Raw genomic sequence first — 15,854 nt, 5'->3', positions numbered from 1 at the left:
GCGAGACAAGCAAAATATTCCTCCCCTTCTTTCTTCGTCAAGATAAGACCAGAAACAATGAACTTACCAGAAAGAGTAAATAACACCATAAGTCCTCCGATGGAGTCTACAGCGGCGATCAGTAAGAAGGAGAGAGAGGAGACAGCCGTGCCCAGGAGACTGACTTTCCTGAAGCCGAACTCAGACGTGAGTGGGCCAGTTAGAGGCCCCACGAGATTCCAAGTGAAAATATGCATGTTGAAAATCCAGGCAACGACAGTGGAGGATGCGCCTCGCTCTGTCAGGAACCTGGAGAACACGATGGAGAAGGAGAGCGACACCATCGGCAACAGCGCCTGCAATTAGATATATGGTTAAATAACTTGTAGAGGAAACGCATTTATGTGCTGTGAGCTATGAACAACGAGTGCTGAAGGATGTGCATGTGATTACCTGTACTATTATTGCTTATTTATAGGCAAATTACATTTGTGTAGTTACGTGAATATTCCTACGTTCGATGTGATCCGTCTTTTGAAATAATTTATCGGTAATAGATGTAATTCCAGTTCCATTTTCTTAACTATTTTATCAAAATTTTCAAATATTCACCTATTTAGACTAAATTTATGCGTTACTGTCTTTATTATAGAATGATGTTAACAATGTTTTGAAGCCAGTCAGAAGGAGCATTCCTTAGTCACCAATGCATATCACCAGTTAAGGAAACAAATTGGCTAATTGAGACTTATGCCACTCAATGGTAGTGCGAAACTTGTATTCAGAAAACCACACCAGTGGTGAAAATTTGAAGCCGATCAGATGAATCATTCTTCAGTTATGGCACGGATTCCAACGATTCCAAGCTTTTTATTTTTGATATTTTACTACATCAACGAACTTACCTGCACGTAAAGGAAACTTAATAGGTGCTCTCCTGGCCGTAAGAGGCATCAGTCATTCAATACTGAAGCCGTTCAGAAGCCGTAAACTGAAATTTATTTAACGTTATTTAACGGGAATAAAAGTTTCACACAATTTAACACATAAAATCGTTAAATCTGCACCTACACAACTGAATCTCACTCACCGTACTTCTAGGCAACTTTTCGCGAGCGTTTGAAACTAAAATGGAAGTTATCCGAGCCATTTAAAGATGTTGGGAATGGGTTCAGTAACTTATGTCCTAGGGCATGTGAACGTCTCAATTTTTTCCTGTAATTTCGTACTAGTTACCGTACACAAGTGCTGAAAATTTGAAGCCGATTGCATAAGGCGTTCTTGAGCTGAATGCAAAATAGCAACGTTAAATCGAGAAATAAGAGTATGAAAAATCAGGCAATGTCTTCAAGGTACCCCTTTGAGGAAGCCTATTTTCAGAAATAGAAGAAAATATATTTTTGAAAATAGATAACAGAATATATTGTGTCTTCCTCTGGGAACACCCTTTAACTATAAGGACATGAGATAATGCATATATAAGTAAAGATAAATTATTTGTTAAAAAAGTTAAAGTGAAGACAAACAATTTCTAGAAATAAAACTATAGAAAACAAGCTCATTTTTGTTGTTGTTGTTGCTAAAGGGCTACAACGGCTCATGTCTTAGTGTCCAGTAGAAAACATGAATACAAACACAAAAGATGAGAGATGGATACAGAAGCCGGGAAGATAAATATACAACGCATAAGCTTGTTGGCACAGCTCGTGGCTGTTCGCCAGCATACCTATAGTCGCTCCCTGCTGTCTGACCAGGCCTCCTAATCGATCAGGCTGTTGGTGCCAGCCGCTCGCAGTCCACCGTATGCACTACAGCCCAGCAGATCGGGAAATGATCTGAGGAATTTGCCAAGCTCCTTCTTAAAGACAGCGACGGGATTGTTCGTAATCTCCTTTATGCATAAAGAAAGAATATTGAAGAGTCATGGTCCCTTTACATTTATCGCTTCCCTGCTTTTCACCAGAGGTATCTTACACCTTATATCAAGCCTCTCCTGTTCAAAGCTTAGTATCGTTTGCAAGGAATGATACAGTGCTACGGTATATAGCCCAGACGCGAGAATGAGAAAGAGAAGGGAGGCGAGTACTGTGCCTTGAGAAGAGCCCTTTACTATAGCCCCGCCTAATTTCACTCTGTTTACTATTACATTTTGGGCTCTGTTAATCAGAAAGTTAAATATCCGCATGCCCACCTTTCCCGTTATTCATTTTGCGGACATTTTGCGAGAAATTACCCAGGAATGGCACTTGTCTAAGGCTTTTTTGCAAAGTCCATTTACACTACATCTGCATTTGTCTTGTGTTCCAGTTTGCCGAAGACCATGTTGTAGTGGTGCAGCAACTGCGAGAACCTATACTGTCCTGGGTTGTGGAAAGTACTGTTTACTCTCGTACAAGAGACATAATGTTTAGATAAACATAAGTCAAATGTAACCCATCTTGTTCTTTTTCCCACGTCCCCGTCACACATTCCATAAATGCTCCCGTACGCCATCCCGACGGCATCTTATAGAACAATTCTAGTTTGCCAACAAATTTTATCTGTAGACTTAACGTAGGGTGTATTAAGCATCTGAGCAAGAACATGTGAAGTATATCCTTATATTATCTGTCTCTCCACTACTACTCTGGGCCACTCAGTTTTCGAATATAACTGAGTTTGCCAATAACAGTCTTACTTTATCTGTTTCTTCACTCTATCGAAGGCAGGTGATAAGCAGCGGCGGTGGTGTGAGGCTTGTGTGGGCCTGTGTAGCGGGTAGATGAACGGGCAAGTGAATGGGCGGGTTAGTGGGCGGGCGGGCAGGCGCACGGATGAGTTGCCAAAGATATTCGTATGTATTTAGGATATTTTAGGGTTACTGAACTCGAAAAATGGCAGCAGGTTTTTCAAATTAGCTCTAGTTTGTGAGACATTGCATACCTTCCTTCAACTGCCAAAGGAAGAACAAAAAGGCTAGGTTAGGTTAGACTAGGTTAGGTTAGGTTAGGTTACAATAAATAGGTTACAAATAACCCACAATACCGTGGGTTATTTGTGTACAATTAACAGGGAACTTAGCCATAACGCGTTTATATGTATATGTAGTGACAATTTGTATATATAGACAGTTTTAATAAAGATTAGAATTTTATTTTTAAATGATTTAATATTATACGAAAGGAACTGTATCAACAACGACTACGTGACAATATTGTAGCCTCTATTTTCTTATTTTTCCAGATAAACATGAGCTCTTCAAGAAGAGCCTGCTTAAACAATCCCAGTGGATTTTGCGACATTTGTGGCGAATACTCTTTGTAAACAAAGAAAAAATCACAGATTTTGTAAATCAAGCTTATCTTTTTATTTCGGAGTGGCGCTCGGAGAACAAGACAAGTCTTGGGCTCCCATGTGGTTTGCGAAACCTATATAGAATGCTGACGACGATTGTTATTTCTGTATGGTGAATGTGAAAGGTTTCAGTCGATACAAGAAAGTCAAGTGGGAATTTCCTGACTTTTAGCCAGCAAGGAGACCTGTACCACACAGCCCATACCAGTGTTCACAACACTGCCTGACCTTCCGTTGTCAATGTTGAAGAACCTCAGGGTTTAAGATGTAACGCAGGTGATAGTAGTGGAAGTGAATATGAAATAAGCAGTTCTCCCAAGAAGAACTCAAGATGAAATGAAGAACTTGTATACTGCAAGAACATCCCTGGATTTCGTCTTCGAATGGGATTTGAATATCGACGAGGAGATTAGCAGCTGTTTATAGATAGCACCATTAAACGCTTGAAATGTGTCTTATTGTACAACGGCAGCCAATATGTATCTCTTATAATTGCTCATTCAACAAAACTTAAAGAATTCGAAAATATCAAAATGGTATGGCAGAAGCTTTGCTATGAGCACAAGATGTCTGTTTGTGCTGATCCGAAGATGGTAAACTTCTTGCTTAGACAACAGAGTGGATATACAGAGTGCCCTTGTTTCATATGTTTGCGGGAAAGTAGGGCGAAGGCAGACCATTGAATAAAAGGGACATGGCTTTCAAGAAAAAAATGACTGTAGGTCCAGCAAACATCATTAACGAGCCATTGGTTCAAAAGGATAACATTATTCTGCACACCACTTCGCATTAAATTAAGGATAATGAAGCAATTTGTTAAGACCTCGGGCAAAGATGACGATTGCTTCAAATACATTTGCAGATCGTTCCCTTGAATAAGTATAGGAAAACTGAAAGCTGGAATCTTTGATGGTCCTCAAATTCTAAAGCTTTCCAAGAAATCTAATTTCACAAAATATATGAATGGTGTTTAAGTTTCTGCATGGTGTGTAAGTTGTCAAGAAGTTCTTGGGTCATCACGAAGCAGACAATTTTAAAGAACTGGTGCAAAACAAGCTGACAAACTTTAAGAATTTAAGTACTAACATGAACCTAAAAGTGCACTTTCTCCAAAGCCACCTAGACAGATTTCTACATAATCTTGGCGAGGTCAGTGAGGGAACAAGGGGAGAGAATCCATCAATATATAAAGGTGATGGAGGAAAGATATCAATGCAGATGGGACACACGTGATGGCAGACTGTTGTTGGAGCCTCCAACGGGACTGTGCTGATGACCAACACAGTAAAAAATCGCACACACATCGTCTTCATTTGCAGTTATTAGTGGCACCGGAATTATCTTACTATATTAATCTGTAATTATATAGAATGAAGTGCTAGTATGTTTTACAAAATTTGACTTTTGCAAGATATAAAAAACAATAATTTCAATGCGATTTGTAAATTAGTCCCTCCTGATCAATATTTTTTTCACATCTTTAATGTTTTACATTGGGATACCAAATTTATCAAAAACCGATGACATTCGGAATCAGCACCACAAACTTACCCTAAAATCAGTGTAATATCATTGTCCAGAAAATCAGTGTTGACCAGTGAATTAATTATTATTATTATTATTATTATTATTATTATTATTATTATTATTATTATTATTATTATTATTATTATTATTATTATTACATTCACGAGGAAGTGGTAAAGCGGTAAGGGTCATACAACACCAGGGAAATGAGACATAATCAGGTTTGATTCAAGACAAAGGAGAATAACTCGAATTCCTTGAATCAGGAACCCGTCATGAACGTCAAGGCAGATATCTAGGGTACTTACCAGCATGAGAAACGAACCAAAGGCCACCATCCAGCCCCAACCTCCGTTAGGAGGACTCAGCTCGTGACCATTGCTCTTCTCCATACAAATCTTAGCCATCCTCCTTCAAGAAGTTCTCCTTAGTCCGACTTCAACTGTCCTATAAGATAATGGAAGTTTCTTTACACAGCTGAATTATCTAAGAACATAAGAAAGAAGGAACACGGAAGCAGGCCTACTGGCCCATGCGAGGCAAGTCCAATTCATCCACCGGCTTAAGCCAGTGCCTAAAGGTAGTCAGGTCAGGTCACATTCCCAAAGGAAAGAGCACGGCAACTGACTTAGTAGCACAAGCTAGTCGATCCAACTCACTCCCAAATACACCCACTCATGTATTTATCTAACCTATTTTTAAAACTACACAACGTCATAGCTTCTATGATGGTACTCAGGAGTTTGTTCCACTCATCCACAACTCTATTACCAAACCAGTGCTTTTCTATATCCTGCCTGAATCTGATTTTTTCCAACTTAAATCCATTGCTGTGAGTCCTGTCTAGGCTAGATATTTTTAGCACGCTATATACATGCCCTTTATTAATTCTTGTTTTCCATTTATACACCTCAATCATATCCCCCCTAATTCTACGCCTTTCTAGAGAGTGCAGATTCAGGGCTCTCAATGTATCCTCATAGGGAAGATTTCTGATACATGGGATCTTGGGTCATCTCAAGGTCCAACCCTAAGTGGTGATACTCAAAATAATTTTGGACTGGAAATAAGTCTGCAGATACAAAAGAGGTATATCAAATGGTCTTATGAATAACTAAAGTGTAATGAACACTTGTCTCTGGCCAATAATAACCCACATGGAAACAGAAACTCAGGCGATTATTTGATCTGTATATTTCGACTCCTCCTGGGATCCTCTTCAGCAGTTATCAGTAGATATCTGCTGATAACAGTATTTCTCATTAGTTTATATGCAATAAATTCAAATTAGCCTGTTTGAATCTGGTTGTACAGACCAAGAACATGTGTCAGTTTTGTCTTCAACAATCAATACCGACGAGGGGTTTAACTGTTTAAAGAGAAAGGTTTATATTTTATTCATATCAGTTCTGGATTACTTTTACCAAATCAAAAAAAAAAAAAGTCAGAAACTCAGGACTCTATCAGACAATCTCTATTTCAGAATCCTTGTTAGAAGTCACAGTGACTGACGATGAAGCCAAAAGAGTACCAGGTAAAGCGTTCGTATAGGAATAGATAAGAAGGCGATATATGATCATATACAGGAAATGACGAAGCATATAACCCCAGACAATACACTGGAGGATTTAATGATTTGAACTATTGTTGCCCAAGGTGAAACCAATACTAGTAAGATGTGAAACAATAAGATATAGTGATCTCAACCTCCGATCTCAACAACAAAACAACGGACTATATAAAATATACATGCAAATCCAGAGACTATCTAATCCCAGACAACTAATTAATGAACCAAAATGGATCATGCAATTTTCAGCCATATAGTATGTAACCATGATGAAACACTCATGTAGCTAAGCATCATTTCCGTGGGACCCAGTGAGCATCTCATTACATAAGGATCCCAATGGAAATAAGACAGATAGTCCCCGATGACACACCGACTTTATTGGGGTACCCTGGGTGGCTAACCCTCCCACAGGTTGAAAATCCGAACAAATCTTATCTTATCTTATCTTATAAGGTCATTGTGAAATTTCATTTGCTATGGGAGCTTACGTATCATATTTGAAGTGAGATATATAATTTTTTTTTTTACTGGACCGATAAGCCGATGGTTGCCCTCGAATAAATGCATGAAAGTTCCGTAAATTGGATCAAGTGGGGTACCTGGGTGAAGAGATAATAGTCCATCCTTATCACCACAACATAGCCATAACATCACCACTACAACTATGTAGCACAATCACCCCTTAACGCAGCCATAACACCACCATTATCTCCACAACCACCACTTAACACAGTGCCAAATGAGGGAAGGAATTGAGCATTTAAACATGACTGACAGGCGTCCAAACACCAGCTACTGTCAGACGTACAACTAGCGAAGTGAAGTTGTCATCTATACTGACGTTTATCTATACTGACAGTCGCATCATATCACTTGTACCACCATCATATCACCTGTGCCAGTGTTAAAGAGAGGGAAACACAGGAGACATAGAAATCTACAATACAAAACTCCAAGGAAACTATATAGGACGGTTATTCCCTCAGTGCCAATCGTAGGAAAGAAGTGAATAGTTAAACAGTCAAGGTTAATGTTTTAGTAGCTGACCTATATTCAGCTGACTAAAGTACAGTGAGAGAATCATAGGAGAAAACGCCAAATCTATCTATAAAACTAAAGGAAAGTCAGGTTGTAGGTGGCGTTTTCTTCCTTCAGTGTTTTTAAAAATGGCTGAGACAGCAGACCAGTTCAGGCAGTCAACAACACGACACAACCCCGATAAATGGAATTCAGGGGGATTTTGACGGATAAAGCCATTGATTAAAACTTTCTGGTCCTGCCAGAATGGATATGAGTTAGAAGTGCAATAAGTGAAACCGGACTGTGAAGTGAGGCATGAAGGGAAGTGTGAATAAGAGGATAAGTGAAGTGTGAGATGGCTGGAATGGTGGAGGGAAATGAGGCTACCAGCAGCTAGGTGCAGTCCAGCACCTGCTACAAGTGGCAAGTGGTTCCCAGTAATGGGAAGAGCATCAAAATAAGGAAAGTTAAGAGAGAAGAAGATTTGAAGGTAGGAAATCGCTTCTCTGTTCTTCAGGATGAGTGTACTTCAGTGGCCAGTGAAGGTAAAGGTACTACTTCCCCTGCAAATAGAGGTAAGCGCATACTTGTGGTTGCTGACTCACAGGTAAGATATATGGACCATGCTTTCTGTAATAGGAATAAGAAGGTGATAGAGTGTGCTTCCCTGGAGCTAGTGTTAGTGACATAGTCAACAGGTTGGATAATACCATGTCAGGTAACGGGAATAAGCCTATTGTCTGTCTCAGTGCTGGTGGAAATGATATTGGGAAGGGTAGGAGAGAGGAGCTGCTAGATAAGTACAGGTCAGCTATAGATTTAATTAAGTCTAAGGGAGGGGTCCCAATCATGTGTAGCATCTTGCCTAGACTGGGAGTGGGCAATGAATGGTTGTCTAGGGCAACTGGTGTAAATTGGCGGCTAGACAGATACTGCAAGGAACTTGTAATCCCATTCATTGACAGCTGGGACAACTTTGCAAGGGATGGGGTACATCTCTCTGGGGCAGGGGTCGTAGCACTTGCAAACTCGATCGAGAGGGCCATTGCTGAAATGCCTAGGATTTTAAAGTGATAGAAGATTGAGGTATGGGTGTGTATGGAAAACAGGCAGGTTGCAACACTAGGGTTGAAAACAATAAACGTATAAAAGACATTCATCATGAAATTATAAATAAAAACAATAGATCAGGTCAGCAAACAAAGGGAGACACCAGAGGGCAGCAAGGGACTAGCTCCTTTAAGGTTTACTATACTAATAGCAGGAGTGTAAGATATAAGATAGATGAGCTAAGATTAATTGCAAGTGCAGGAAACATATATATTATTGCTATAACAGAGACCTGGCTCAATCTGAAAGATAGAGAGATGCCTTCTGAATGTCACATACAAGGCTATAAATTATTCCACACTGACAGGGTCAACAGGAAGGGTGGTGGAGAAGCGATGTGTGTCAGCGACAGTTTAAATTGTTGTGTTAGACAAGATATAAAATTAGAAGCGTCAGCCACTGAATCCGTTTGGTTACAGCTTCTCGAGGGCCGTGAAGAACTAATTTTGGGTGTGATTTACAGGGCCCCAAATCTTGATAGGGAGTGCAGTAAACTTCTATGGGACGAAATTCATAAGGCATCTATATACGAAAATGTTGTGCTAATGGGAGACTTCAACTATAGACATACTGACTGGAGCAATTTGACGGGAAATTTAGAGTCAAATGACTTTCTTGATACGATTCAGGATTGTTTTTGTTTTTAAACAGCTTGTGACAGAACCAACTAGAGGAAATAACCTGCTTGACTTGGTTCTTGCCAACAGGGAAACGCTAATTAATAATCTTGAGTTTAATGATGAGCTTGGGGAAAGTGATCATAAATCACTCAGTTTTAATATATCATGGAATTCCCCTAATATAATGGCAGTCAAGTCTTTGTCCCTGACTTCCGCTTGGCTGATTTCATAGGACTGAAAAATTACTTGGGTGGGCTGAACTGGAATGACTATGGGTCAGGTAGGTGGTGTTGGTTGCAGATATGACGTTTTCAAGAGCATAGTTCTAGCTGCTCAGACAACTTATGTTCCAAATAGGGAAATCAGATTAAACAAAAATGATCCTAAATGGATGAATAATAGATTAAAGCATCTTATTGGTCAAAAGAGAGGCATATATAGGCAAATCAAAAGAGGAGGGGGCAATTAAGAAATCAATACATTCAGTTAAAGAGAGAAATAAAAAAGGAATAAGGATAAGAAAAAGAGATTATGAGGTTAAAGTTGCAAGAGAATCGAAGACCAACCCAAGAGGAATCTTTCAGGTATACAGAAGTAAGATCAAGGACAAGATAGGCCCACTCAAAAGTTACTCGGGTCAGCTCACGGACAGTGATAAGGAAATGTGTAGAATTTTTAACATATACTTCCTCTCAATTTTTACGCAGGAAGATGGTAGCGATGTTCCAGAAATAATAAATTATGTAGAACAGGACGATAATAAACTATGCACGATTAGGGTCGCAAGTGACAAGGTCCTTAGGCATAATAGACAAATTAAAACCTAACAAATTCCCAGGTCCTGATGAACTGTATGCAAGGGTTCTAAAGGAATGTAAAGAGGAGCTTAGCAAACATATCACTATAAACTGGCATGGTGCCAGATAAGTGGACAATGGCAAATGTGATACCTATTTTCAAAGCAGGTGACAGGTCCTTAGCTTCGAACTATAGACCAATAAGCCTAACCTCCATAGTGGGAAAATTTATGGAATCAGTAATTGCCGAGACATTTCGTAGCCACCCTGAAAAGCATAAATTAATCAACGAATCTCAGCATGGTTTTACAAAGGGGCGTTCCTGCCTTACGAATTTATTAACTTTTTTCACTAAGGTATTTGAGGAGGTAGATCATGGTAATGAATATGATATTGTGTATATGGACTTCAGTAAGGCTTTTTTGACATGGTCCCACATCGGAGACAATTGATGAAAATTAAGGCACCTGGAATAGGAGGAGAAATTTTTTCCTGGATAGAGGCATGGTTGACAAATAGGCAGCAGAGAGTTTGCATAAATGGGGAGAAATCAGAGTGAGGAAGCGTCACGAGCGATAGGATAGCGTCACTAGGGATAGGATAGGCCTACACAGGACAATAAAAATGAGGTCAACTAGAAACTACAGTAAAGAAACACTGGTATATAGGCTACACAATTGTGACTGGACAGTGATAACAAATTGCACGGACGTAAATGATGCCTGGGAAAAATTCAAAACAATGTTCACTACCATCCATGATAATATTGCGCCAGTTAAAGAGGTTAAGATTAAACGGAGAACTGAACCCTGGATGACTACTGAGATATTAGATAATATGAAATTCAGAGACCAGCTGCTAAAAAGATTTAAAGCAAACAGACAGGATATTGCAGCACTAAATGAATTCCAAAGGGTGAGGAACAGAGTGCAGAGACTTATAAAAGGAGCAAATGCAAAGCACTATTGCTCAAATATTGATGAGTATAAGCATAACCCCAGAAAGCTCTGGCAACAACTAAAACAGTTGGGGTATAGCCATAAACCAGTAGATAGGTCTAACATAGTACTCACTATCGATAACGAGGTATGCCACGAAACATCTAAGGTGGCATTTTTTTTTAATTCCTACTACACATCTGTGACATCAACACTAGTAAGTAAACTACCAGCTGCATCAAATACCTTTAACACAGACTCTGAAAAGTTTCAAACATACTATACAAATAAAGGGGTAACCCCAAACAGTTGTCAGCTAGTAAGTGTATCTCATGACTTTATTCAAAAAGAACTAAGCAGGTTAAACCCAACTAAGAGCACTGGCCAGGATAACATCCCATCTAAGTTTGTAAACGATGGTGCTTCTGAACTGTCAATCCATATTGCTCACATAATAAATTTGTCCATCACCACTAATACCGTATCGGAGGGGTTCAAGGAGGCCAGAGTTACTCCTATTTTCAAGAAAGATTGTAGGTCTGATGTAAGCAACTACAGGGCTGTTAGTATACTCAGTATAATATTCAAAATTCTAAAGAGGGCGGTGTAGTGTCAAGTAGTTAAATACCTTAATGACAACATTCTCCATAGCTATCAATCAGGCTTTAGAAGATCTTACTTAACCGATACCTCCCTAATTAATCTGATGGATTAATTGAGAACTGAAATGTCAGTGTGGAACCTCATAGGTATGGTAACCTTAGACCTGCAAAAGGCCTTCGATACTGTCAACCACAATATATTATGTAGGAAACTTCAAGCTATCGGTATAGGTTCTGTAGACTGGTTTAGCAACAAGAGACAGAACCCCTGCCGATAGCATGTGAAGTTCCCCAAGGTAGTATTCTGGGTCCCTTATTATTCCTATGCAATGTTAACGACATGCCTATCAGTGTGAAGTGCAAACTCCTATTGTAGGCAGATGACAGTGCTCTGTTAGTGTCAGGTAAAGACCCACAAGATATAGCTAATGTTTTAACACTGGAACTGGAATCCTGCAACAAATGGTTAGTAGACAACGAACTATCATTACACCTCGGGAAAACTGAAGCCATTCTCCTTGGCACGAAACATAAACTGACAAGAGTAAATAATTTTAATGTCCGGTGTAATGGGGAGCACATCACTTCAGTTTCCTCAGTAAAATATCTGGGAATCCCCTTTGACCCATGCATGTCAGGAGAATTGATAGGGAACAGTGTAGCAAAGAAAGCGAATGCCAGACTGAAGTTCCCCTATAGACAAGCACAGTGTCTACCTACTGAGGATCGCAGTACCCTATGTCTAGCCCTTATACAGTGTCATATGGATTGCGCTTGCTCTTCATGGTACTCTGCCTTGACGAAAAAAAAAACAACTGAAAGATAGACTGCAAATCACCCATAACAAAATAGTAAGATTCATCCTGGACCTGGGTCCAAGAGAGCATGTAGTCCAGAATGAATTACAGAAGTTGGACATGCTGAATGTTGAATGCTGAAGCTAAATCCTGTTTATAAAATTACTCACAAACAGTGTCCAGAATATCTTGCTGCCAATTTTGTCAAGGTTGGGAACCAAAGAAATCATAGTACTAGGGGGAAAGAACACAACTTTGTTGTACCAACAGTCACTGGCCAGGCTTCAAAAACCTTTTACTGTACTGCAATAAAGGAATGGAACAGACTGCCCGCACATGTCAAAGTCAGTCATAGCATGAACCAGTTCAAGAAGAGTGCCAAAAGGTGTCTGATGAATGTAGCTACAGAAAGGGAAGGGAATGATTTTTTTATTTTTTAGCTAACACACGTGTAAATTTACCTTATTCCTAGCAATGACCCTCGTACTGTAGGTAGTCTTAATGACCCTCGTGTAGTAGATAGTCTTTTTAGTAAGATAATAAGATGTTATCTTCATTATAAAACAATAATGAGATTTTATAACCTTTATATTATAATAATAAGGTAAAATGACCCCAATGGAAATAAGTCACTCTGTCTGACTTTTTGGGGTTATCCCAGGTTCTCTACACATATGCTGCTATGTATGATAATCTATTTAACTGTATTTGTGTATACCTGAATAAACTTACATACTTACTTGTAACACCACCACCACCTTTACTTAACAGCCATATCAGCGTCACCACTTAACACAGCCGTAACATCACCATCACTTAATACATCGCCACCATTTAAAAACAGCCACCATAACAAACACGTGACACAGCTACGAAAACACTACTGTTACCACTAAGTAAGGAAAAACTCGAGCAAAGTAATCAAGATACGTTTTTTGATCACTAACACAGAATCGTACAATGGCTTCATTCAGCACTACAGAACCGGGTGCTGTCTCCACCCACCACAGCAGAATCACGTACCAGCCACCACACCACAAGAGTGAACAAGGCAGAGTGCAGAGGCCTGGTCGCTTCTATTCCCTTGGGCTACAAGTAAGTATATCTTACCACTCACTAAGATGACCAGGTACAGCGCCGCGCCTCCTGCTACAGTTATATACGGGGGACATACGTGCGTGGGAGAAGATGAGTGATGGCGTCAAGAAAGGTGAGTGAAGGTTATGAATAACAGAATAAGAGAAAATGAGTGAAGGGAGGGTAACTGAAGGAGGATAAGAGACGGAATGGAAGAGAGGGAGGTTCTGAGTAATATAATGAGGGATGATGGGTGAGGTAGAGCACAACGAAGGGAAGTTTCCACTGTCACTCTACCAAGGTTACAACACAGTGGTGAGCTCACGGGAGAGACACTAGCCATGGTTACAGTGGTAACATACAGACAATTGGAATAACTGAGGCAACTGATCCAACATAAAAAAAATTACCGATAGTCAAAGATTTCACTTTGAACACGACAACATTGTAGAATAAAAATAAAAATGGAATATGCATACATATACGTATATATATATATATATATATATATATATATATATATATATATATATATATATATATATATATATATATATATATATATATATATATATATATATATATATATATATATATATATATATATATATATATATATATATATATATATATATATATATATATATATATATATATATATAGTAGTACCAACACTCTTATATGGGTGTGAAGCTTGGGTTGTAAATGCTGCAGCGAGGAGGCGGTTGGAGGCAGTGGAGATGTCCTGTCTAAGGGCAATGTGTGGTGTAAATATTATGCAGAAAATTCGAAGTGTGGAAATTAGGAGAAGGTGTGGAGTTAATAAAAGTATGAGTCAGAGGGCTGAAGAGGGGTTGTTGACGTGGTTTGGTCATTTAGAGAGAATGGATCAAAGTAGAATGACATGGAGAGCCCATAAATCTGTAGGGAAAGGAAAGCGGGGTAGGGGTCGTCCTCGAAAAGGTTCGAGGGAGGGGGTAAAGGAGATGTTGTGGGCGAGGGGTTTGGACTTCTAGCAAGCGTGCGTGAGCATGTTAGATAGGAGTGAATGGAGACAAATGGTATTTGGGACCTGACAAGCTGTTGGAGTGTGAGCAGGGTAATATTTAGTGAAGAGATTCAGGGAAACCGGTTATTTTATATTACCGGACTTGAGTACTGGAAATGGGAAGTACAATGCCTGCAATCTAAAGGAGGGGTTTGGGATATTGGCAGTTTGGAGGGATATATTGTGTATTTTTATACGTATATACTTCTAAACTGCTGTGTTCTGAGCACCTCTGCAAAAACAGTGATTATGTGTGAGTGAGGTGAAAGTGTTGAATGATGATGAAAGTATTTTCTTTTTGGGGATTTTCTTTCTTTTTGGGTCACCCTGCCTCTGTGGGAGACGGCCGACTTGTTGATATATATATATATATATATATATATATATATATTATATAATATATATATATATATTATATAATATATATATATATATATATATAAAATATATATACATAATATAGGGGGTGGTAGGAGAAAATTCTCAAACAGCTTCAGGGAGAATCTTGAGTTTTCCCAGAAGCAAGTTTATTCTTTTCTCTGAGGATGAGGGTCCCCATAACAGTTCTAGAGGTGGTACCTCCCTATATAAATATAAAATAAAATAATAAATATATATATATATATATATATGTATATATATATATATATATATATATATATATATATATATATATATATATATATATATATATATATATATATATATATATATATATATATATATATATATATATATATATATATATCATTATCAAGAGGAGCCTCACAACAGCTGGATGCCCAGCAGTAAGGGAGCCACCCCAACTATGCAGATCTGATGGCAGCCAGAAGCGTCCAGATGGTATCACCCTTCAAGCCTGGACAGATAGGAAGCAGGTGGTGTGGGACTATACATGTGCATCTATCTTGGCTGATACCTATCTCCAATACACCAGGGAGGAAGGAGGGGCAGCTGCCAGCTTCAGGGAGTCCCAAAAGTCTAGAAAATATGGAGAACTTGCCCATCATTATATGTTTGTTCCCATAGGCTCAGAGACCCTTGGCTCATGGGGAAAGAGTGCATCTAATTTCCTTAAGGAGCTGGGAAAAAGACTCATCAGGGTAACTAGGGATCCCAGGGCAGCTAGTTTTCTGTTCCAGCGGCTCAGTGCGGCTGTTCAAAGGGGTAATGCCTGCTGTATTTTGGGCACACGCCCCAGCTCTGAGGAGCTGGATGAGATTTTCGCCTTATAATCGGTGATACACACGTAACAACATGTACCGTATGTGCCACCTTTATATCAACAATGTATCTCTTAAATCTTCTGTGCCATATTATGTAATAAAATATTCCTATTGGTAAAAAAAAAAATAGTTTAAAAGATGGGGTGGTAGGGGAAGTGGAATATTCAAACGGCTTCAGGAAGAAATCCAAATATTCTTCCTTGAAGC

General features: G+C 39.1%; 1 protein-coding gene and 1 long non-coding RNA gene across 5 annotated transcripts in view; both read right to left on the bottom strand.

Annotated features, from left to right (window-relative positions):
- Positions 1-15,854, bottom strand: part of LOC138853816 (uncharacterized) — a 463,743-nt gene that overhangs the window by 21,681 nt on the left and 426,208 nt on the right. The gene's annotated exons all lie outside the window — the stretch shown is intronic.
- LOC128687283 (monocarboxylate transporter 12) overlaps positions 1-15,854 on the bottom strand; it is a 37,785-nt gene that overhangs the window by 19,937 nt on the left and 1,994 nt on the right. For all 3 annotated transcript variants that reach the window (XM_070092033.1, XM_053774684.2, XM_053774676.2), the window contains exons 2-3: positions 5,148-5,286; positions 68-335 (exon numbers count right to left, since the gene is read on the bottom strand). In XM_070092033.1, the coding sequence (XP_069948134.1) occupies positions 68-335; positions 5,148-5,246 (367 nt within the window). In that variant the 5' untranslated portion in view covers positions 5,247-5,286. The remainder of the gene's footprint in view (positions 1-67; positions 336-5,147; positions 5,287-15,854) is intronic.

This window comes from Cherax quadricarinatus, chromosome 1, assembly GCF_038502225.1.
Source record: "Cherax quadricarinatus isolate ZL_2023a chromosome 1, ASM3850222v1, whole genome shotgun sequence".
In the NCBI taxonomy this organism is placed as follows: domain Eukaryota; kingdom Metazoa; phylum Arthropoda; class Malacostraca; order Decapoda; family Parastacidae; genus Cherax; species Cherax quadricarinatus.
The sequence above is the reverse complement of the archived record's forward strand: the minus strand, read 5'-3'. Positions and strand labels throughout refer to the sequence as shown.